Here is a 23151-nt window from a genome sequence, read left to right on the forward strand (position 1 = left end):
TGCTTATTGATCATGATACATTCATTTGCACGCGGCTACGAGTGCGTGTTACTACATAGCACTCAAGCCATCTCAGTATGCTCATCTGCCCTTGCCTTCTCGTCCCTAATCGTCAAGTTTACTTCCTCATTCTCCTTCATCCTGTCCACAAGGATACCATGCGCCTTGAAAGCGGGCTTGATGGTGAAAAGCTCGTCCATGCGCTCAAGCGGGACTCCTTTTGTCTCGGGTATCAAGAAGAAGACAAAGGGTATAGAGAGCAGCATGAGGCATGCGAAGAACATGTATACGCCGTAGCCCATGGTGGCAAACATCTGGGGTGTGAAGCGAGAGATGATGAAGTTCCAGAACCAGTTGTTTGCCGCAGCGAATGCTTGACCCAAGGAGCGGGTCTGCTGGCTGTACATCTCAGAGTTGATGACCCATGGAGTACCGTTCCACGAAGGGGTGTAGAAGGCGGTCCAGAGGTAGAAGAAGAAGACTGCGCTGATACCGCCGGAGGAGAGTTCGCCCGAGGCGTTCTTGTTGTTCGTTGGGTCAGCGATCTTGATGTAGGCAGCGATGTACCACATGCACAAAGATCCACCTGGTTAAGTAGTCAGGTAAATGGTTCGTATCTTGTTGGTGGATTGAAGACTTACCCAGAGCGCCGAACATGAGAAGCTTAGTGCGGCCGAGACGATCGATGAGCCAGATGAGCCAGACAAAGGTCAGAACGCACTTGACGACACCGAAGATACCAGTGGTAAGGAAGCCTTCTGTGACGCCGAGACTCTTGAAGACAGTTGGAGAGTAGTAGTTGATTGCGTTGATACCGGATCCGTTCTGCCAAAGGAACAGCATGCCACCAAGGAAGATACGGTATTGTACCTTGCGTTGTTTGAGCGCAAGGAACGGCTTCCAGAATCCAGGTCCGACGGTGATTCTATCATGTTCGACCTGAGCATCTATGGCATCGAGCTCCTCCATAATATATGTGTGGTCTTGGGGAAGGTTACGGATCCAGCATAGGTCCTTCAGTGCTTGTTCGCGCTTTCCCTTGGTCAGACACCATCGAGGTGATTCCGGCATCCAGAAGGCGCCAAGCAAGAGGCAGCCGGCAGGAATGAGTTGCACAGCGAACGGAATGATCCATTGCTTGTGGGAAGGCTCCATTGTCTCCTGAAGACCGTAGTTGATCCAGCTATGAGTGTGTTAGTACGTGTTACTGTCGAACGGAATCCAGGTTGCATAACTTACAATCCAACGAGACCTCCCATTTGCCAGCCGAGCTCGTAGATACCGACCAGTCGTCCGCGCACAGCTGGTGGGGATAATTCGGAGATGTAGATAGGAACCATGTTGCTGCATCCACCAACTCCCAGGCCTGCTAGTACACGACCACCGATGATCAGACCGAGGCCTCGGTCGCCGTTGGCACCCAGCATCATGCCAGCACCCAAAATGAACTGGGTATGTCAGTATTCGCCCCAGTATATCGGTAAAGTACTCGGGTGACTCACAATGAGTACCCATAGAATGAGCGACTTCCTCCTGCCAATGTAGTGACTGGACGCATACGCTCCAAAAGCTCCGAAGAATGCACCAGCTTGGTACACCGAGACGATGTTGGCCTTCGTCAGATTCAACTCGGCGGGGTCCATCTCCGCAAAACGGAATTCCTCAACGAAGGATGGCAGGGCCAAAGTCGTGCCAATGAAGGCACTGTCGTAGCCGATCATGCATGCTGCCCATGATGCAATGCATGCTGCTGTGTAGACTCTCCAGTTGTAGACCGCCTTTGGTGTTGGTCGATCTTCGACGATGGTAAGGAGACCCATGTTGGTGAAGTGATCCGATGTGCCTTAGGAAATCCAAAGTGATGGACTCAGATGGCACCGATGAAGGTTGCTAGCCAGACAGGTAGGCGTAGCTTGGGCGAGATGAGGAGTACTTCAATGGACGAAGATCGGCCTACACCTATATATCCCGACCGAGAGGAACCCGGCAACGTGCTGTTTTGCGGAGTATGTGGAGAAAACGCCACAAACCCCATGGAGATGAGCTATGAAGGTGTCAAGCAGTTGCGCATGTGCTCATTGGCCGTCCAGTTCGCAGAAAGGTTGATGCTGAGCTTGGCCCGGAAGAATCGCTAAGCACCCCCAGGAAGAATTGAACATTGTGCAATTGCGGAGAGGAACCATGCTCTCGCCGACCCCAGACCGTTCCTAGGGACCTGGATTTTCGCGCCGGTCATGCCTAGTTGGGAAGTGAAGGAATTACCCACAGGGTTGGTGATGCTGCAGGGCCCGGAAACGCATTTACACGCGAGGTTTAGTGGCCGGGGCATCTTCGCTGATTGGAAGAAGGACACAGCTGTCAGTCGCACACCGGACCGTCGCATAGCCTGCACGCGCTTGACTCGCGTCTCCTCCACGCGCGATATGACTTTTTCCGGTCCCCAACGCGTTGAATCTGGGGTACCGGCGCATGCGTTGGACGTAATCATGGAGCGCTCGCCTTCTACCCCGAATACCCGCTTTCCGAGGATCCAATATCTGGAAGAGCATCAGGCGTCACCAGAACGGCAAACCTCCCCAAGCTTCATCCTCGTCTCCTAAGCACACGACATTCACACCCACCATGTCTACCGAAACCAGCATACCAGAAGTCTCGCAAACCGAGCGCCATGGCTACCTCTTTGGTCACCCGATCGCCCACTCAATGTCGCCTTTACTACACAAGACCGTGTACGACAACCTTGGATTGAACTGGGCTCAATACCCTCTGGAGTCAAGAGACATGAGTCTGTTCCTGCAATTGATCAAGCATCCTCAATTCTACGGTATGCGCAATACATCAAGCAACCATATTGGTAAATATGACTAACAATAGTGTAGGCGCCTCGGTCACAATGCCCCACAAGGTCGCCATACTAAAACACCTCGACGGCCTCACAGAAGAGGGAAGGGACGTAGGCGCAGTCAACACACTTTTCATCCAACAAGACGCGTCAGGGAACCGGTTATACATGGGGACCAACACCGACGTCATAGGGATAAGAGATGCTTTCGCATACAACGTGGATCCGGCGAAGTTTGAGAACAGACCTGCGTTAGTGATCGGCGGAGGCGGCGCAGCGAGAAGCGCCGTGTATGCGCTGAGGAAGTGGATGAAGGCCAGTGCCATATATCTTGTGAGCAACCGGACGAAAACATTCCTGAAAGATTTAAGTTGGTACTAACAAACCCGCTCTAGGTCAACAGAGATCCCACAGAAGTCGCTGCTGTCATCGAAGAGTGCACAGCCCGCGGCTACGGCGACTCCCTCGTCCACGTCTCATCCGTCTCACAAGCACAAAGCCTCGAAGGTGTCGGTGCGATCGTAGCCTGCGTACCGAACTTCACACCCGTCACACCTGCCGAAATCGAGGCGCGGCAAGTCCTCGAATGCTTCCTTGCGAAGTCGCACAAGGGAGCTTTATTGGAGATGTGCTACCACCCCACGACATGGACGGAGATTGCGGAGGTAGGAAAACAAAACGATTGGCAGATCGTGCTAGGGACAGAGGCACTGATATATCAGGGTCTGGAACAAGACCGGTATTGGACAGGGAAAGCCGTAGCGGATCTGCCGGTGGTGCAGGTGCAGGAGGCGATCGCCAGAAAGTTGAACGAAGCAAGGCTGTAGATGTTAATGGAATTGGACATACACACATGACATGCAAGGCGCGAGTGAATATGCAAGTCGTGAGTCAACTTGGAAAAGGTAGAATTGCAAGTCGCTAAGCTCCGGGCCGCGAGTAGTCTAGGTTGCGTACCCGCCGCCATACCTCGCGGACTGTCCTCTCTTGACTCTGTCGACCTGTCTCCGTGGGTGATGGTCCCGCAGGTCTGTAACGAAACATTAGCATACGCCTCGCTCTGGTTTACTGCAATACCGACTTACCTGATAGCCAAATATAAGCGGCTTCCCAACCTCACTTCCTCTATAGGCGCGCTAGCCCAGTCCTCTGGTGGATTTGCTGTAGTCACTAAACCTCCAGCTTCTTGTAATATAGCAATGCCCGCCGCGACATCCCACTCCCAACAGCCTCCCTCCCACCAAATGTCAAACGAGCCCATAGCAACATATGCCAGATCAAGCGTCGCACTCCCCAAACTTCTGACTCCATGTACCATTCCTCCTCTTCCCTGCCTTCCCCCAATCTCAGCTGCCATGTTAACAAAACTCTCAATCTTGCGATGCATATTGCCATCCGGCGTATCCCGTCTATCTTTACCCCATTCACATGAAAAGACGCACCCGCTAGGCGCTTTCTCTGGCATAGGTGGTATGGGGTTGCGGACGAGTGGGAGACGTTGGGTTTCGTTGAAGAAGGCGCCGCGACCGGCGCAGGAAGAGAAGAATTGGTTCGTGAACGGCGCGTAGATAACGCCAATGAGCGGTTTGGACTTGTAGATGAAGGCGATGCTGACGCAGAACATGGGGAAGAGGTGGATGTAATTTACGGTTCCGTCGAGCGGGTCGACACACCATGTTGGAGAGTTGTCGATTAGGTAGTCGCGAGATGAGCCTTTGCTGTAGGATTCTTCGCCGACGAATCTACTGGACGTTAACGTGTGCGGCTAGACGGGTTTAAAGTCAAGGACATACTTGTGCTGAGGGTACTTGTCAGCTATCGCCTTCTTGATAAACGCTTCAACATCTTCATCTGTCTCGGTAACCAGATCAACAGCATTCTCCTTCTGAACATGTTCATCCTGTCCCGTCGCATTCCCACCCTCTATCCGCAGTTGCGCAGCATCCATGAGCATCTTGCCCGCCTGCCGTCCCAGCTGCACAGCAAACGCATAGATCTCATCTAGCTCTTCTCTCGATATTTCCATCATGTTGATCGCAGGTATTGTGTACATGTCAGGTAGATGTTTGGCTAAGAAGTAACGCCATAGCGACCGACACGCGCCAGAACGAATCGCGTCTCAAAACCTCCGTCTGGAACCGTACCGGCTAGAAGCGGAAAGCGACCTGATAGCTGTATGTAGGGAAGTGGGACGTCATGCTCGCAACTGAGGGCAAGAAGGCCGATCGTTAGGGGTGGGGGGTAAGGACTTTTCCCCTTCCCAATGTTCCGAGAGCCATCGGAACCTCGGAATGAAACATGTCAAGGTGGGCCTACCCACGCGACGCGACAGACACACCCGTGGACCTTCCCGTCGTTGCCATAGACGCATAACACCAGCGCATCTCGACAGTCTCCACGACCGCGATCATCAAGTCTCTTGGGGTCAACAATCATCTCCCTAGCACATATCTCCCACCCAAACAGCTCAAAATGACCAAATCCATCCTCCTAATAAACGGCCCCAACCTCAACCTCCTCGGCACGCGCGAACCCACAATCTACGGCTCCACATCCCTCTCCGACGTAATCGCCTCCGCACACAAACAATGCACCGCGCAATCTACAAACTTCGCTCACATCCAATCGAACCACGAAGGCGTCCTTGTCGATCGCATACATGAGGCACGTGGCAACGTCGACTTCATCGTCATTAATCCAGGCGCTTTCACACATACGAGCGTGGCGTTGCGAGATGCGTTGGCGGGTGTCGAGATACCGTTTGTTGAGATACATATCAGTAATGTGCATAGGAGGGAAGCGTTTAGACATCATAGTTATCTGAGTGACAAGGCCGAGGCGGTTATCTGTGGGTTGGGTGTTTTTGGGTATGAAGCTGCTATTGAGTTTGCCGTGAGGTATCTTCGGGAGAAGGATGAAAAGGCAGCAAAGTTGTAGATAATCGCATATGGAAGACTGTCGCGGTGCAATAATGGTTGGTTATTAATGTTAAGTAGTCTCGGATCGAGTATCTGGCCTACCAGCTCAATCGTGCGTTCTAGTAAAGCCCTTCTTGATATCCTGTCGCGCCTCGAGGTACGTTTGCAAAGCTGTTATAGCTGGCAACAAAAGCATGACCACGCTCAAAGTCTGGCCGAACCCCCAGACATTCTCCTCTTCATCTTGCAGTCCGCAGAACTCTTCCGGATCCTCTGGTTTTGCAAACTTCTGCGTAAGCACCAAGATGGCGGACAATATGGCAAGTAGGATCTGAACTACAAAGGTGATCGCTGGGTTTAGGAAGAGATAATATATGAGTTGTAGGCCAAGCCGCGCTGGGGAAAGTGCTCGAAGCGAGAAGCCCTTCTGCTTTTGTGTCGGGTCTGTAAATCGACGTACAAGGGCCTGTAATGACCTCTCCGAAGACGACGATGACGGTGATTCCAGTCCTCTTCCTTCTGGGTCGTACAGAATGCACACTAATGCTGTTGAGAAGCCGACGAGAATGAGGAATAGAGGTACCAGGAATGAAAGCCTCTGTACACGACTTCGTACCATGGATGTGCCATCGTCGCCTTCGACAAGGATCGGCGGCATGGCGATCGCGGCAATCATGGATGTGAGTAGGAAAACAGCAAAGAATACGACGAGTGTGAGGCGGATCTTCGCAATGAGCTTGTACTTGCGGAAGTATTTGCGGAGCGTGATCAGGGCGGCGAGGTGAGAGGAGGATGATAGCGCGCACACGTAGAGGATAAGAACGAAGTGGGAACCTTGCACTCGGAAAGAGCCTTGAGCCACCTGATTGTGTTGTGTCAGCATGGGACATCTCGATGGGAAACCGAGCGTACTTTGATCCATCCGCTCAGAAGTACAGCATAGCCCGTGATAAGCTGTTGGTCACCGAACCCGATGATGAGTGGGTCAAGAAATGGACGCCACGCGTAATGCTTCTTCCACTCGTTCTCCAAGAAGCGCTCACGAATGTATGTGAGCGGCGCTCGGGGCGTGAAGTGACCTTTCGTATCGAACGCTTGATCGAGAAGCATAGCGAGGATGGACGCGAACGTGGTCATGAAGCTTGCAATGACAAAAGACAAGACGACCTGCAGTGTTGTCAGCCTGAGCCTAGAAAGGATGATCTGAAATACTTACACCGACGCCAGCAATGTCTGGCTCCGCTCCATTGGCACAATCTCCATCCCAGGTCGCAATACTATCGAATGTGACCCATGGAGGTGCCATGCACTGATCGGAAGTTTACAGCTGGACTTGCACTGATCTGAGAGCCGCGACCGCAATGGTACAAGGTTGTGTGAATTGCCCAAACAGGGCATTGCGAGACCCCTCGAAAAATGCTAGTGATAGATGTATGCGAAGATGGGAGGGCTTTAGGTAGGTGAGGAGAAAGCGTTGAGAGTGTGAGAGAGGCGCCGATGTGGTCGAGGTGAACCAGGGCCACTAGTTTGCCGGCTTCGCACGTGTCATCCCGAAGCAAGCATAGGTAGTAGGAAGGAAGGAGCTATCACCGAAGCTCGTGTTGAACGCAACCTGAGACACCCTGAAACAACAAAAAGTCCACGTATCGAGCGCAGATCCTGCGTAGGATGGCTAGTATAGGCCGTTCGCTGGGTATCACATTCTATCTATAGAACCTACTTCACTTTTGTTTGCTCTTCGCCTTTACACGAGCAGCCAGCTTCTTGATGTCGTCCTCACCATCTGCAGCATCTTGCTTAGATTTCTTCATCCCTCGTTGATGATCTGGCTCATCGTCCTCATTGCCTTGCTTTCGCTTCTTGCGGCCCTCTTCTAGCAGCGCCTTCATAGCAGATGTCTCCTTGAACCTCGGGTTTGTGGGATCGATGGCAAACTCATGGCTCTCGTATAGCTTGGCGAAACGGGGATCGGTGGTGTCGATCTGGAATTTGTCCTCTAAGATTGGAGCGTTCTTCTTCGCTTTCTTGCCCTTCTTCTTAGCCTTCTCTGACTTGACGATCTCGTTCATGTCGAAGTGACGCAGCTTTGAATCGTCTTCATCCGCCATAAGTAGTTCCAGGTTCGCTCGCTCAGCTGCCGCAGCCTGATCCTTTTCCTCTTGCTCCGCCTTCTTCTTGGCCTTTTCAGACTTCTTCGACTTGGGCTTGGAGGCCTTCGCAGCTTCTTCAGGATCAGAAGCAAAGAAAGGATCGTTGAACGGATCGTCATCGTCCGCAGCCGCTGGCGCATCGGCCTCCGGCTCGACTGGTGCGTCGGGATCGCGTCCAGCCTTCTTGGCTTCCCACCTCTCTTTACGTTTCGCCTTCCTTTCTTTCTCCTTTCGAACGTACCTCTCCATGGTAGTCTCTTGCAGTGGGATGTCATTTTCGAACACGTCACCGTTGCCCGCTCCGCTAGAAAGGCCTCCCGTGAAGGTGATCTGCATCTCGCTATCCGGCTTTGGGAAGTCGCGATCCCGTTTCGCAGATGCCTTCTTCTTCGTTTTCGAAGATTTGCCGGGTGCCTCTAGTCCCAGGGCCGCTCTGAGACTTGCGGCTTTGTCCATCTTAGCTGCTTCTTCTTCATCCTCGGACGACGACTGGTCAGAGCCCAAGTATGCTTGCAGCTCGTTCTCGTCGATCTCCTTGCGTGAGAAAGCACGCTTTTGTACCTCCTTCCGTGTCGCGTCATCGGCGTCCCAGGTCAGCTTGACTTTTGAATGTGTGAGTGCATCCGTAGAGAACTCATTAGGCTTGTAACCGTCCGGCAGCTTTGCGCATTCGTCGTGGGGATCTTGATCGAAGGTTGTGCCGTCGGGGACGAATCGCAGGTCGAAGAAGTTGGCGCTCGTCAGGTACTCGCGGCCATCAAGGTTGTCGTAGATGGACTTTGCGACATTCGCGGAAGAGCATGTGATGACGGCATAGTAGTAGCGTAACCGGTCAAGCTGGTAGGCTCGCAACTTTGTGGAGTCGAACTCTTCGCCTGTCTCATCTCCTTGTAACTCTTCCCTGTTCTGTTCCTCGTCGTCCACCTCAGAAGCGTCGGAGTCGTCGTCGAGCGCGCTGATGTTGTTCTTGTCTTTGTTGGACGTCGAAGCAAAGATCTCGCGAGGAGGTCCTTCGATTTCTTCCCGTTGTAGGCGCTCCATACCGAACTCGCTAGGGTATATGACAACGTTGAGAATGCGTCCATCAGCCGGGACGAAGGAGTTTGCTACGGCCATGATGTCGGTGGCCCGTATGTTATCCCAGTCCATGTTCACGGCAGCCAGACGTGCCGAGATGTCGCCCGTCGGGACTTCGTTGTCGTCACCGGCAAGTTCGGTCTGCTCCTCCAGCTCAGCCTCATCCTCTTCGTCGCTCGAGCTTTCGTCCGATGAAGACTCTAGTCCACCGTCTCGGATAGGGTCGAAGCCTTGCTGCTCCACCCTCTGCTTCTCCTTCTTGACCGCCTTGTCTCGCTTCTTGTCGGCCGGACGTGCTAGCTCGGGCTCGTCTTCGGCTTCATCTTCGTCTTCGTCTTCGTCGTCTTTGTCTTCGCTATCGGCGTCGTATAACCGGTCAATGGCCTTTTTGCCAGCCTTCTTGTCCACCTTGCGACCATATTTGTCAACCGTAGCCTTGTTGTAGAAGTCTGGGTCGCTTTTTAATCGCGAGAAACGTGGGTCAAGCTTAGTCTTGGTGTGCTTCTTCGAGGGGAGTCTGAATTTTGGATCGGTTTCGAAATTTGCGAATCGCGAGTCGTCTAGATAAGTTTTAGCGCATCGCTCAGCTGTCGCGTGATTAGCCACCTACCCTTAGGCGCGCTGGCCTTTGCGCCCTTTACGGGTATCGTCTGTCGCTTAGGGAGAGGCATGGTGGGATGCGCGTGTTGGTGTAGGCGGTGGGCAGTCGCGCGGCGCGGAATTGCAGCTGCGGAACTCGAACTTTTTCTGCCGGGCGGTGGCAGATCGGCGGCGAAGAGGGTGCATTGGATACCGCCGCGGAGGTCATCGCACGCACGGGCAGGGATTCGGCAGCCCGATCTGGGGAAGCTTTAGCTGCGTCACCCTCGAGAGGGGAAATTCATCACACGACTGTTCCGGAAGCCTCTCCGCTGTCTCAACAACTTCTCCGCGTTCTGAGGAAGCTGACATTGTAAACCCATTTCAACATTCACGTCTAGCTGAACACATCCCAGATACAACACCATGTCTCAACTCTCCAGACTTCTCACGTAAGTTGACCGCTGATTGAGAGCTGTCTAGCTTCAGCTTGTACCTAGCGAGCTAGCTGATGCTAACTCTGGATTGCAGTCCTCGCAATATGACTTTGTTCACTCTGGCTTCGCTCGGCAGCGGCTACTTTGTTGTCAAGTCAAAGACACTTGCCGACAGGCAGAGAGCCCGAGTCGATGGAGACTACACCGTCACGGTCGACAGGTCAGGTACGATTTGTCAATTGCATTGAGATGATGCAGCGTTGCTCCGAAACACACGATCAGCAAAACGTACATTGTGCTGACTACAGGCTATAGGTGGCGGCATCTGAGTGCGTCAGGAATGACTATCAAAAGAAGCGATGCAGTTTCTTCCTTTGCACGAACGGCGTTCACTACATTTGCAGCGTTTCAAGCTCGGCGTCCTTCTTTATCACGTCGAATACCAACAAAGAACATAATGCGCATAGAAACGACACTCATTTCAATGCTTGTGGATTATCGAGAAAGCGAAAATAACAGAATTGTCCACTATTCTCTGTTCGATAAGGTGTATGCTATCGCGGTGCTTCCACGATGTCCCCGCCTTTTATACGACTACTGCTATGCTTTTTCCGAGTGCGCGACTCTAACAATGGCATGCGATACGAAGAACAGGCTTGAAATGCTCCGAAATAAGATCCTATGCGCCGAACATTAGTTTCAAGTTCTCTCGTACCCGTCGGGCGACCCGCATCCGTTGGTCATTACGATTGGCCCACCTACCCGATGCTAAATATAACCCACTCAGCCTCAATCGAGAATACCCTAAACACGACAACAGATGAAAATAGTATGACGTCCTTTCGTACCTTCGGAGCGCCAAAGATCCGCCAGTGAGCATATCCACCTTCAATCTGTCAAATGTTAACCGCTCCCTTGCTGGGCCCACTGCTGGCTCAGCCTTTGCGGAAGTTGTTGTCAGCCGTCTTTCAAATCCAGCCAATGAGACCACACTCCATCAGCATCGATCATGAGAATTCTCGAATACGGGATCAGCAGAGCCGTCCAGGCTTGTGTCACCGCTGTTGCTTATAGAAAGACTTTCCATCCGTGCGCCGAAATGGTGGAGCTGCGAATAGATATCGTCGACCCTTCCACCTGACAAAGGTCTTACTCAACCACTCCATAGTTCTCTTTGTGCAGCTTCGTACACCTGCTGACGGCCATCCACTCTCACATCGACTCGTGCGACCACATATCAATGTCCCTGGGTTACTTTCACCGCTCTTGATTCGAACGCGCAACACAACTGTCAACATGGGTTATCATGATGTTGCTGGGCATGAAAGACGAAAGCCCAGGCAAAAGAACGAGATGCAAACACCATGTCAATCAAATATGTTGGCGGCAGCAAGTCATGTCCGTCGACTATTTGAAAGCAAGAAGTTCACTTATGCTGTCATGGGTGAGCTTGCTTTACTTTGCTTAGGACATAGGTGTGAGGTACGGAACATCTTCATTGCGTACGACGACAAGGACTGCAATCGAATCAAGAAGAAATTAGATGGGGATCGGCGGTAGGTGATATTTACCTCCCTCAGAGATGACAGGCTGACAGCGACAGTATACAACTGCCCGAGGGCCTAAGTCCTTTGTCTCCCTCCAAGATACTAGTACAAACCGGACCTAGCTTCTTAGATACCGGATGTACAAATCCAGCGATAATAGAAGTGACTTTAGTACCATCCGGTCAGTCAAACCTGAGCCCGTTGTGGCATCCTGCTAATTGTGCGCAGGCTCATGTGAGACACCACCCAGCGGTAACCTTGCGAACAACATCGTACTATTGAGTCTCCGAGCCGATGGGGTGTTGAAAACATTTTACGCGTTGAACATGCTATATCTCGTCAGAACACTGCTCCACTTCTGTCAGATTCGCAATCTAACCTGGGAACCACGAGAGGGTATTTTGTTCCTATGCCAACTCTACAGGAGCCAAGTAGAGGCGATCCGCTGTCGCTTGCAACCGAAAATCGTTGAAGAGAACTTCTTGCGTACAGCTTTCCTCAACAAGCTTCCCGTTCAAGAGCAACGCAAATGCTACCAAACATTGCTGGCGCAGGAGCCTCCATCACTCAAGACGTTGGCCCCTCCGCAACCGGACGCAATCCACACTCGATCGCAGTCCGCCTCTGGGGTTACAAGGTCTCAGGGAATTGCGCGCGCCTCATTACCAGACTTTCTATGTCCACCGCAGTCACAGAACGTCAAGTCATCACATATGCATACGGCACAGACGACCCCAAAGCTTGTACAACCTACGCAGCCATCTCCGCAAACAACGTTTGCGTCAAAAGATTCAGCATCCAGATACCGCGTAGTCAGTGCTCCAAATATCAGACGCACCAGTCCTACAGACCCTGGGTTTGCGGCGAACCCACAGGCTCAGGCATTCAGTAATAAGCAGCTCAAGCTACAGATACCTACATCTTCCCAGCACCAACGCGCGTTCTCTCATTCGGTCACAAATGTCGATCCAGTCGCGATGCATCAAGTAGGACAGCAGTGTTTGAAACCGCGACCCGTCTCTACAGGTACCCGCATAGCCCAACCTCCAGCGAAACATGCGCCCATGGTCACAAATCCCCCGGTGCCCGGTACTAGTTCCAGACATCAGATTCCGCGCAAGACCCCTCCACAAAACTCAAGTGCCCCCGTGCCAGAGCAACGATCGAGCAGAGTTCACGTGGTTAATCCTGATGGCGAAGCACCATCATGCGACAAGTCGCAAAGAGAGACGCAAAAACTGCATCTTGTGGGATCCGAAGGGGTATATCAATCACCGCCTACTTCAAGCAAGCCGTCAACAGCCATCAACAAAACTCATACGACATCGAATACTTCACTTCCAGCCTTCGAAGTCAACGGAACAACCCCGTCCAACGACATCCTCGCGGAGCTCTCAGCAAACATCGATGCCGCGCTTCAAGTCAGCAATCATCCATGCACCTCTCCTCCACCAGCAAAGATACAGCCACAGGAGATGAACAGGCCGTTGGTGCCGCGCGCACACTCTGCTCCGTTCACTACATTACCGGCAAGTCTTTCAATCGGCAACGCATCTCATCGTCACTCCACCACGCCACAGACTTCTACCCCAGCTGGTTCCATAACGCGCACGAATGCATTAAGATACTCACAACAACAACCTCCAGCACCCAGTCTTGCGTCAATCATCAGCGACGGGCTTGCATCACCGACTCTCACACCAGCACCTTTGTCATTCTACAAAGCGTATCAGCCGAACTCTGCGCCTGCATCACCACCGAACTTGGACATGTCACCGCTGGATAGCGCGTGTGCTGAGTACAATTCTCAGTTTGCGAACTTCGGGCAGGTAAAGGATGTGGATGGTATGGGACATTACTTTGCTACGCATATCCATACTGGCTCGCATGCTGTGAGCAAGAGTTTCGACTCGAGCCAGCTGGCCATGGAGTATCGGGCGGCATTGCCGGAATTTGAGGATGGGTATGGAGGCAGATAGAAGAACGATCGATAGCATCGTTGTAACATTCAGCATTATTTCCCGGCATGACACTGCCCAGTGGTACCACAGAGGGGGGTATATGCCATATTGAACAACAATTACAATCAAATTTCTCCGCCTCTATGCATGTGACCAGAACCTTATTTACAATGGTACATCCTCCATCATCTGCATAGCGCCTTCCCTCCCAACCGTAATAATAACATCACCCAGCGTCTTCGTCGAGAAGCCCGCTTCCGAGTATCGGAAGTAGTAGTCCCACTTCCTCTTGAAAATCTCCGCGCCTTCATTGTCCATTCCTTCCTTAGCCTTCTCCTTGATAAGCTGCGGCTTGATCTTGCTCTCCCAGTTGTCCAAGAATTCTTCTCGCCATAACCGCAGCGCCTTCGCGTAGTGAGGACCGATGTTTTCTATGCTGTCGACGACGAGCGAGCCGCCTGAAGCGGTTTGTATGCTGGCGACGAGCTCGGAAACGGCGGGCAGATGGCCACCGGGGAAAATGTATCGGCGGATGAAGTCGTCGGATTTGGCATATGCTTCATAGCGCGCGTCGGGCATCGTTATGCATTGGAAGCATGCTACACCGCCCTCCTTCTTGAGAAGCTTATCTATGCACTTGAAGTAAGTGACCAGATATTCTTTACCCACAGCTTCCAGCATCTCGATCGATACGGCCTTGTCGAAAGGACCTGTTTCCGGCACCTCCAGACTTCGGTAATCGCATAGAAGCACTGTGATCTTGTCCGACATGCCAGCTTCTCGTATCCGCTCTTCTGCCAGTTCTTTTTGCTCAATCGAGAGGGTGAGAGACGTGACCCTGCAGCCTGTCCGTTGTACAGCACGCATGGCGAAGCTGCCCCACCCTGTGCCGATCTCCAAAACGTGGTCTGTTCCCTTGATGTGTGTGTTATCGATGAAGCGATCGAGCTTTCGCATTTGCGCGTCGTATAGGCTTTCGCTTGCGGATTTCGGGTTCGATTTCGGTAGCCATATCGGGCACGAGTAGGTCATGTCTTGGGAGAGGAAGGCGGCGAACATTTCGTTGGAGATGTCGTAATGTGCGGAGATATTGAGGCGCGCGTTTTTGAGGTTGTTACTGCCTCGAACCAAGCCGGCGAGGCCAGAGGATATGGCGGAGGTGAAAGTTGAGCCATTGGAGAGGTAATTACGGTTCAGGATGAAGAGCTATAAATGTAAGCTGGATGCGTGTCACAGAGCTCAGTCCATGCAGCAGCTTACCTCGAAGAATTTCGTCAGGTCTGGAGTTGTGAATTCTCCCAGCATATAGCTTTCTGCGAAACCCTGGCAGCTATCAGCGCGAGCTCTTTCGGATGGTCATGAGTGTTTTGGGGCGCACCATGTCTGCAAACAGTGCCAATCGCACCCAGAACTTCTCGTCGAGCACGTTGAGGAAAGCGATTGGGAGTCCTTCTTTATCAGATCCAAACGCCGCAGTAGCCTTGCTCGAGCCGCCCTCAAACAACACCAGCTTGCCATGCTTTAGGTTCTGAAATTGCGAAAGAGTACCATTTTTGCATAGATTCACCAGTGGTCCCCAGGCTTGCGATGTGACTGGGCTAAGTAGTGAAGACACAGCTCCCGTCACAGAGCTTATAATCGCCATAATTCAAGATGTGTGCGATTCGCGCAAGCCTTGAAGGTTCAATTGAAGGGTCCTCGAGCGCAAAGTAGGGGTACTGAACAATTCCTAGTCGAAAGAAGCGTGGCCTCAACGCGATTCGCAGGATGAGGGTGTCTCAAACAGACTGAACTTGGTTACACGATAGGAAGCTGCAGGGTGGGATGGCGGTGGAGGGATATTAGTGCGTCAATCGTCCAAAAGCAATGCGACAATGGTATCGTGAACGCGCCTGGAAGCAAAACTGAGAAGAAAGTCGAGTAACGGTAGCTGTTCGGCTAGTACATGGCGCCAGAGTGCATTTGAGAGTCCAGGTAGCTCGCCGTCATATCGCCGGAACGGCCGAAAGCCGACACGGTGCGTCCGGTTGCGCCGTTTCGAAGCCATGCGTGTTGCATTCTGTCTGAGGTGCAGTATCGGGCGAGGAAACCTTGCCAATTCGAGTGATCTATGACGCCGTCGATCCGCCTAAAAATCGCGAACGGCGTAAGATCATTGTAATCCTTACATGTTCGCGGAGTTCGAGGCCATCCGAATGGCGGCGAGTGCAATACGCCGTCGTATTCATATCCGTTCCTGGCATCTAGCTGCTAGTACGTGTTCTCAGGTAATGGTGGAAGAGGACGTTGGTGGGTGAAGTACAGCCGCAGTGCAGGGTCCATAGAAATGTTCCGCCGGCATGCGTGAGAGGGGCAAGTTATGCAGGGGCACAACTCATCACGCGTCTCAGCCTTGCAATCGCAGTTCTACTTCGAGTCAAGGCGGCCAGCGATAACAGTTAGTATCTTCTGGAGCTCTCCATGAGCGCTGCGGGCCTTAGAACTCTGCATGGTAGGCAGCATCTGACCGATCGGTGAATCCACAGCGACGGCGGCCGCGGGCTCCGGGCTGCACTAGAGGGGTCCTGGAAGGCGTGAACTTGGCGACGGGCAGACTGTGGTGATGACCAGAATTGAGTAAAGGAGGGAAGATGGATGGGGAGCTCATTATATCAAGCCAAGACCGTGTGCTTGCCTGCGGTTCCGTCGTCATTGTGAGCTCGTGAGCACCCCATCAGAAGGCGGTCCGTGCTCCGCGGAGACACGCTACGGCGCGTCGACGCGTGCTCCGCAAACCACCCTTCACATGCTGCACTCCGGCATACTTCCATACAATCGAATTAGGACATCGCTGAACACTTGAGAGATTACTTTTGAGTTCACCATATACGCAATCCTTGACGTCAAGAAGCCATCAACATGCTGTCGATTCAATCCTCCAAACCTCAAAAATGCACGCCAAACCTACTTCCTGCGCGGATAAACCACAACGGCCCCATAAACGATGCAGAACGACACTGGAAGCCAGAAACAGATGATAAAGGTGCCTCTCAAAACCTTGCTGATACGGACACCAGAGCTGACGTCCATCCAGGAAAGCGACACGCATACTTCCGCGGTCGACACCTCCACGGCACGACGCTTCCCCTTCCTCAGAACTACACCGGCGCTATCCTACATGTCACCGATAAGCAGTTACCGCAAACCCGAACACAACAACAACAGCCTGCAGACGAGGACGACGAAGACGCTGAGGTGGAAGAGAGCATGCCCGTGGAAGTAAAGATCGCGGAACAAGTAGGAGAGTTTGACGAGGTGATAATATGGGGTCATGGTGGCGAGGTGGATGGAAGTGGGGATGCCTTCGTTAGAGGAATGAACGAATGGGTCGGGTTTGCAGAAAGCATGCATGTTGACGAGGAAGAGGAGGATGGGGATACAAAATCGGAGAAAAAGAGCGCCTAGGACAATGTCTTGGAGTTGTACAGGTCTTATCGGATTGGGAAGATAGTATGGTAGGATGGCGTTGGATGAAGATACCCACAATGCCAGAAGGTTCAGGCCGAATCTGCTCACATGTTGGCCTCAGGTCCTCGTAAACTCCCGAGCAGTCTCCTTGGGCTACGCGCCTGGACGATCCCCGTGTTCGGCTCTTAGTCGATTTGCCAAACCGAGCCCTGCGCCGCCTCACGTCCAATCCTAGCCCTGTCTTGAACCGCAACCGCATCATTCACGTATCTTGTCCACAGATACATGCACAGCAACATCCCACATGACAAAGACATCATGCAGCGACCTGATGTCCCGCAAAGTCGCCGGCGCATTCACATCAGCCGCATTCGCAATCTCCTCACGCCGCCTGTCCGATATCCAGAAACGAAGCCGGCCCATGTGGGGCCTTGCGTATTTGTTCCACATCTTGTTGATCCCCTCGGCCAGCACATTGAGCCTTTGCTTCTCTTCGATCGGGTTGGTATTGGCGCTGGGTTGCAAATGTACATTGATGTAGTTGGTCCAGACGCGCTGGTATCCGAGCGTCATGTACTGCGTGTCTGAGTCGGTGTGGCCACCCCCGGTAGCCTTCTAGGCGAGATGGAAGGTTACTAAGACTAGGAATGGGGTCGTGCCGAAGAGGCGTGCGTGGAGGGCCGTGAGTGCATGGGAAAGCTCTCGCTTTTGGTATGTGCTGAGGAAGTGGATGTGGTGGATTTCGTAATGTGGCATCGCGGAGTCTGGTTCGCGTCGATACGTGCAGGCAATTCTCGCAACGGTCGAGAGATAGGTAACAAGGCGGCACGTGCTTGTTTTAGTAAAGTAAAGATGGCAAGAAGTTCGAGGGTACGACGCCTGGGTGAGTGCAATTCCGCGCGTTTGGGACGATGATGGGATTAGGGACCCATAGGTGAGAGTCTGATGTCCACTGTATTGGTAACGGAAATCTGATGGATGCAGTTTTGCTCAGATCTCCATAGCAGACTCGGTTCCTGCTGTTCGGTGCCACCATTGCAGTCACCATGGTGTTGTACCGTCACTGCCCATGCCGCTCACCATGCCTTCCAACCTGTACATCACCAAACCAACCCATAGTCATCTTACCAACAATTGCCCTAACATTCGAGTGTTGAGTTCGCGTGAAGCCGGATTGGGTTCTGTTATCCTTTTTGTCTTGTCAGGGTTCTTTTCGGGTCGGTTCAATGCGCCCCGCTCCCACAGCGATTAACCGCGCGGCGGACTCACATCTGGGTTCAAAACATCCCACGTGCTCGCCACAACGTTGCGCAAACCCAACGATGGGCCGCCAGAACGACTGTGGGTCAGGTACAGGCCGGCACATCATTTTTTCGGTACTTGACGGGCGGGAACGGTCGATCTTAGGATTTATAGCAAGGGAGGGGTGGAGTAAAGCCGAATGCATGGGGCTCTCATCTTACACATGGTAGCTGTTGTTGTAAACTTCTACTGAATCATAGCCCTCCGCATGAGTATGTAACGCAATATAAGTTTGCATTTATGTGTATCCTCAGTACCACGTGCCGCAACCTCATAATTTCGACTCCCCGTCACCTTTCATGCCAGTGTCTGAGAAATCCACGAAGCTCTCCTCGCCGCTGAAATGCCTGTCATCATCGCTCGTTAGCCACTTGCCGTGACGTAAGGTTACGGGGCTATCGGGAGGTGCTCATCAATTGGGGTGTGTGGGAGCTGAATGTTGAGAAGCGTCGATGCGATACCCCAACCGTGTGTTGTAGGCTCTGACCTTGGCCAGTCTTTCCTGTGATAGGGAAAGAACCTGGATGTCATAAGGACGCAGCACGAGATAGAACGACAAAGAAACAGCATTGCACTTACCAGCCTCTCTCCGCTCCACCCGAGAGGAAGGATGTTTCGGAGTTTAGTTCGCAAGTCCAGTTTCCTGCGACGCCCTTCTCTGGATCGGCTGATCTCCTTATGTACTTTGACAGACCAGCAGTGAAGCATTGGAAATCATCTTCATCAGGGTTTTCTGGCATCTGTCCAGTGAGTACCCGACCAGCTGCTATCATAGTCGCGGCATGAGTGCACAGCAAGACAGTCTTTGGCTGTTCGGGATCGTTGTCTAGAGTTGTGACAATGTGATCAAGTGCGTTCCTGACACGCTCATGGAGCTCAACGATCATCTCGCCGTTGGAGCCTGGCATATGTACAGATGCATACTCATCGTCAAGGTTCTGGAAGTGAGGTGTCAGGAGCTCGAGGTGCGGCGGAGTAGGATGTTCGAAATGTGCGCGTCCAAAGAACTCGCTATTACGCACTCGTCAGCACAGTACCTACCTCTGTGTCACTCAGTATGCACGAACCCAATACCGCGATCGATCCGTATCCTTCCTTTTGCCTTGCCCTCCTTGAATAGCTTGTCACTAAACGGCTTGAGCGTCTGCAGACACCTATAGAAGGGGCTAGAATAGATTCTGTCCACTGGCGGTTCGATCTTGCTCAGGTACTCGGCTAACTCCTTACTCTGCTCCACCCCTTTGGACGTAAGAGGCGGATCAGTGGGGATTCCGGTCGGGGTCGCCATGGACGCGGTGTAGATACCCGTTTGGGGGTCTACGGACCAGTTGGCGCGAAACTAGATACCCCGGAGGACACGTTAGAAGAATGCTATGCTAGGGGAAAGATCTGCATGTGCGAGTGTGAAGGGTGGCGTTTCATGTGATACACGCGAAGGTATAGGCAAGCGAGATGTTTGCGGAGGTGATGCAAGGACGGAGATGGCTCAGAAGTAGCTGCCTGAAACGGAAGACTTCCCTCGACTACAGTGTTAAAGCATCGGAGGGCGTGAAGTGCGGTGACGGAGGTTAGCTTAATACGTACCGCGTGCCGGACGATGTAGATGACCTCTATCATGGTTCCGTCGTCTTGTTACTCCGAGAGAGTTTGTGTACAGTAGAAGTTTATTTGATCGTGCGCTGTGCTTGCCGTTGGGAGTACGAGATGGTTCTGGGATGAAGGGGGTAGGTGCTCGCAAGTTACCTCGGTAACTTTACCCTTTCGGGACGCTTTTCGAGGTCTCAACGTTGGTAATGAGAAACTTGGTGAGTGCAAATTGAGAGACTTTGCAGATGCTGTTGGAATTTGGCTGCATCTAGCGGCTACAGCCTGGGTTTTGTAGTACTACTGCACGTTTGGCAGTCGCATGGATATTCACAATACTGCTTCCGCGCAACAAACCTCAAGGGCTCGTTATACCCAGGTGAACAAATATCCGTCGACCGAGACAGTCACCCAGCACGTGCCGCAACCTCTTGCAAACTCAGCAAAGGTGATCGATATCGAGATTTACGGCGTCCGACAATGAGCCACTCACGCAGCATTCCTATCATCGGTCAGGCCCCCACGCTCAAGCCGTGCCTAAGCGCTTCCAGCATTGACATGCGCTTACTTCGTACGCGAACTTCACATGCGCATGCACATGCGACAGAACTGCAGGACCTCGTACTTCTGCAGTCGTAGCTCAGGAACGAGCCGGCATCCAAACAATGCGCCCCCTATGTCGCTACTCCTTACGGTATGCGCAAGCGCAGCGCAGGGGCACTTTGCATGTGCGCGTCGCTCGTTGGTGATATGCTGATGCGCAAGCCACGTCAATGCAACATTGGAACGGTTGCAACGTGTTTTGGCCGGGGTGTTTGGAATAGACTCGAATCCTGCAGGAATACGAAGGACCTGGCGGACGGAACACCGCTATAGTGAACGATAGTAGTGACGGGTTGGTCCTTATCCTTGCTGTTCATCTGCGCTTCCGAATATCTCCACAGTACAGCGGGCTTCCGCGTTCACATGCTGTTTATACCCGCGACTAGCGGAATGTTTCCTGGGGCTAGAAGCGCTGTCACGATAGCGGCAGAGAAAGCGATGATTGTGGTACATGGACTAAAGTCCTTCCCAGGTGACCAGGTTACGCCTGGGCGGGGTTACAGGTGTCTGGGTATCATGTAGCCTGCTTGTAGAGGGTGTGCGAGGTGGATGCACCATCGCAAAGCTGCATCGAAATGAAACCGGAAAGATTCTCGCACTTGTGTAGTCGAGCTGTGGCAGTCGGTCACATCCGGTCGTAGTGATCCAGTTCTTCGGCCGCTATCAGCGACAGCATCCGATCGATCGCCTTCCTGTGTTTGCCTGAGCAAGCAAGCACCTGCCTTCTTGAATCGCATTCGAAACCCTAGAGGGCTTGATCCTGGAGACGATGCTGCAAGCCATCGGTGATCACCAGACGGGTACAATGGTTTATTACCGCAGTGCCATCCGAGGTGTGCCTTGAAACGTCCATGGGTAGTAACAATGTAGCGCTGGCTTGACTCTCGGGGCAAATACGTTGAGAGCCTGGGGATAATCAGCGTAAAGTTCGACTACTGGACAAAACTAGCGGCAATCCGTCTCCATCAGGTTGGATTCCAGGGTTCATTTGGTAAGAACGCGTCTGTGCGAGCAGCTGGTACGCCTCCAAGCTTCTGCCAGAGGGATAGAACTCCGGCCAGTCCCGACGTGCCGTAGAGACACCGCTTGTCGGGACCGGGACGGGATCCTTGAAACTTACATGTATTGAATGTTCATGCGTACTGTCCAAGAAGCATATGTGAATAAACTCCACAGTCATAGAAAGGTATTGCAGCGTACACTTAGGTTTCTAAGGGTGCTGGAACTGGATCTCACAGCTACCTAGGTAACCAGTGACGCGCTGTCGTAGTCAAGATCAAAGCCCTGGACTCCACCACGAGACAGCTGGGATTCGAGATGACTTCCTCCACATTTCAGGAAGTGGTCGCGTCACTGCTGCCCAAGAATCTGACAGCCGCCGGCCCAAGCGTTGCAATCACATAGTACTGACGGCGCAACGAAGACGGGATGGCAGTGAAGTACCAGACCGAATTGAGCAAGACCGGGCCAGACGCCATCATAGCTAAGTGATTAGTACATGGCACATGCTCTCAGTTTTCTCGGCGTGCATCAGTGGGAGGGGTGCTACATGTCAGGGGTCATGTTGGTATCGTGTAAAGATCGAAAGATGCCGTAGACCGATGTAACGCAGCAGTTGTTCGTGGCCGGGCGGCCCCGAAGGACAAATGCGCGGACTTTCCAGCAGATGCGCATGTACTGTTGAGTGTAGGATTTTTCTTGCGCGGCCAATCAACACCAAGCCTGCGCGAATTAATGAACGGCTCAGCGCTAAGCCTTGCAGCTGCAGGCAGACGAAGCTAAAGCGCTTCTAGAAGCTCGTGCTGGCATCATGTAGCGTTTCCGTTACTGACAGAATCAAGGTCCATGGAGGTGGTGATTGATGTCATTCAATGCCTATGCGCCATCATGGCGCTGCATGTCAGTGTTCCTTCGTTTGCTTTCACGTGTTACCATTGATTGGGTAGCCGATTCTCACGTGTGTAGTCTATTGGCTTTCGCTTCGTCACATGCGCGTCCTGCTAGTCTGAAGGGCGGCTGTGACAGTGCGCATGGAAGACGCATGGATGGCTGATCTCGAGTTGCAGCATGATCGACGCCCGGATGCATGTATGTGGGGGCGTCTCTCATACCTTAACAGCTTCTTGAACCCAGTACGGCCAATTGACCCACATCTAGTAAACACGAGGCTATGATGAACACAGATCCAAAGCGGAGTGGTAGCTTCGAGATGTCGCCACAAAAGCAAACATCCCGCACGGGTATCTAGGGGATTGACGTGGGATGAACTGGGCGATTCATGCACTTCGCAATGTGTTCGCCGATCATCCTCATAGACCCCATGCCGTTGATGCCGATGGTTTCGTTGCAGCTTACTATCGGAGACAGCCAGGTTCCGATAATAGGCATCATGGCAGTCGCTACAAAGTATTTGCAGAACAAGAAAGAAGCAAATAGACAGCCGCGCAGAAGTCGCCTTGTGAGGTGGGCATTTGACCGGTGCGCCACACCAAAGCATGCCAATGTAGTGGCCACCATGGTGCAATAGTAGCTGATAGCAACGGGGATGGGAGTGGTCGACGTGGATTGAGAGCAGACGGATGAGTGACGTAACAGAAGAATTAAAGACTAAATTATATGCCGTATTAAGAGCGATCGGTCTTGGGGGGCGATTGTAATACCAATCGACTATTGGGGATTCCAAACGTCGACGAAAATACGCGCG

At 52.5% G+C, this 23151-nt stretch overlaps 9 protein-coding genes across 9 annotated transcripts; 3 read left to right on the forward strand and 6 right to left on the reverse strand.

Moving 5' to 3' along the window:
* Positions 1-62: 62 nt before the first annotated feature.
* Positions 63-1820, reverse strand: J4E86_009977 (uncharacterized protein; the record flags this gene model as incomplete). The annotated part of the gene is made up of 4 exons (XM_051450477.1): positions 63-586; positions 642-1183; positions 1240-1448; positions 1503-1820. 4 exons carry the CDS (start codon positions 1818-1820, stop codon positions 63-65), a joined length of 1593 nt encoding a protein of 530 aa, XP_051298398.1.
* An 802-nt stretch (positions 1821-2622) lies between these two features.
* QA3 (Quinate dehydrogenase) lies at positions 2623-3669 on the forward strand (the record flags this gene model as incomplete). The annotated part of the gene is made up of 3 exons (XM_051450478.1): positions 2623-2824; positions 2880-3175; positions 3238-3669. 3 exons carry the CDS (start codon positions 2623-2625, stop codon positions 3667-3669), a joined length of 930 nt encoding a protein of 309 aa, XP_051298399.1.
* Positions 3670-3763: 94 nt separating this feature from the next.
* J4E86_009979 (uncharacterized protein) lies at positions 3764-4871 on the reverse strand (the record flags this gene model as incomplete). The annotated part of the gene is made up of 3 exons (XM_051450479.1): positions 3764-3872; positions 3928-4584; positions 4636-4871. The coding sequence occupies 3 exons, from the start codon at positions 4869-4871 to the stop codon at positions 3764-3766; spliced, it is 1002 nt and encodes a 333-aa protein (XP_051298400.1).
* A 443-nt stretch (positions 4872-5314) lies between these two features.
* J4E86_009980 (uncharacterized protein) lies at positions 5315-5779 on the forward strand (the record flags this gene model as incomplete). The annotated part of the gene is made up of 2 exons (XM_051450480.1): positions 5315-5601; positions 5659-5779. The coding sequence occupies 2 exons, from the start codon at positions 5315-5317 to the stop codon at positions 5777-5779; spliced, it is 408 nt and encodes a 135-aa protein (XP_051298401.1).
* An 87-nt stretch (positions 5780-5866) lies between these two features.
* Positions 5867-7066, reverse strand: J4E86_009981 (uncharacterized protein; the record flags this gene model as incomplete). Its single annotated transcript, XM_051450481.1, has 3 exons — positions 5867-6622; positions 6673-6927; positions 6977-7066. The coding sequence occupies 3 exons, from the start codon at positions 7064-7066 to the stop codon at positions 5867-5869; spliced, it is 1101 nt and encodes a 366-aa protein (XP_051298402.1).
* A 415-nt stretch (positions 7067-7481) lies between these two features.
* J4E86_009982 (uncharacterized protein) lies at positions 7482-9658 on the reverse strand (the record flags this gene model as incomplete). Its single annotated transcript, XM_051450482.1, has 2 exons — positions 7482-9547; positions 9598-9658. 2 exons carry the CDS (start codon positions 9656-9658, stop codon positions 7482-7484), a joined length of 2127 nt encoding a protein of 708 aa, XP_051298403.1.
* Positions 9659-13676: 4018 nt separating this feature from the next.
* Positions 13677-15156, reverse strand: J4E86_009983 (uncharacterized protein; the record flags this gene model as incomplete). Its single annotated transcript, XM_051450483.1, has 3 exons — positions 13677-14717; positions 14772-14834; positions 14890-15156. 3 exons carry the CDS (start codon positions 15154-15156, stop codon positions 13677-13679), a joined length of 1371 nt encoding a protein of 456 aa, XP_051298404.1.
* Positions 15157-16409: 1253 nt separating this feature from the next.
* Positions 16410-16955, forward strand: J4E86_009984 (uncharacterized protein; the record flags this gene model as incomplete). The annotated part of the gene is made up of 2 exons (XM_051450484.1): positions 16410-16533; positions 16585-16955. 2 exons carry the CDS (start codon positions 16410-16412, stop codon positions 16953-16955), a joined length of 495 nt encoding a protein of 164 aa, XP_051298405.1.
* Positions 16956-18531: 1576 nt separating this feature from the next.
* J4E86_009985 (uncharacterized protein) lies at positions 18532-19877 on the reverse strand (the record flags this gene model as incomplete). Its single annotated transcript, XM_051450485.1, has 4 exons — positions 18532-18607; positions 18840-19271; positions 19328-19599; positions 19845-19877. 4 exons carry the CDS (start codon positions 19875-19877, stop codon positions 18532-18534), a joined length of 813 nt encoding a protein of 270 aa, XP_051298406.1.
* Positions 19878-23151: the final 3274 nt, after the last annotated feature.

This window comes from Alternaria arbusti, assembly GCF_024043155.1.
Source record: "Alternaria arbusti strain BMP 1465 chromosome Unknown scaffold_19, whole genome shotgun sequence".
In the NCBI taxonomy this organism is placed as follows: domain Eukaryota; kingdom Fungi; phylum Ascomycota; class Dothideomycetes; order Pleosporales; family Pleosporaceae; genus Alternaria; species Alternaria arbusti.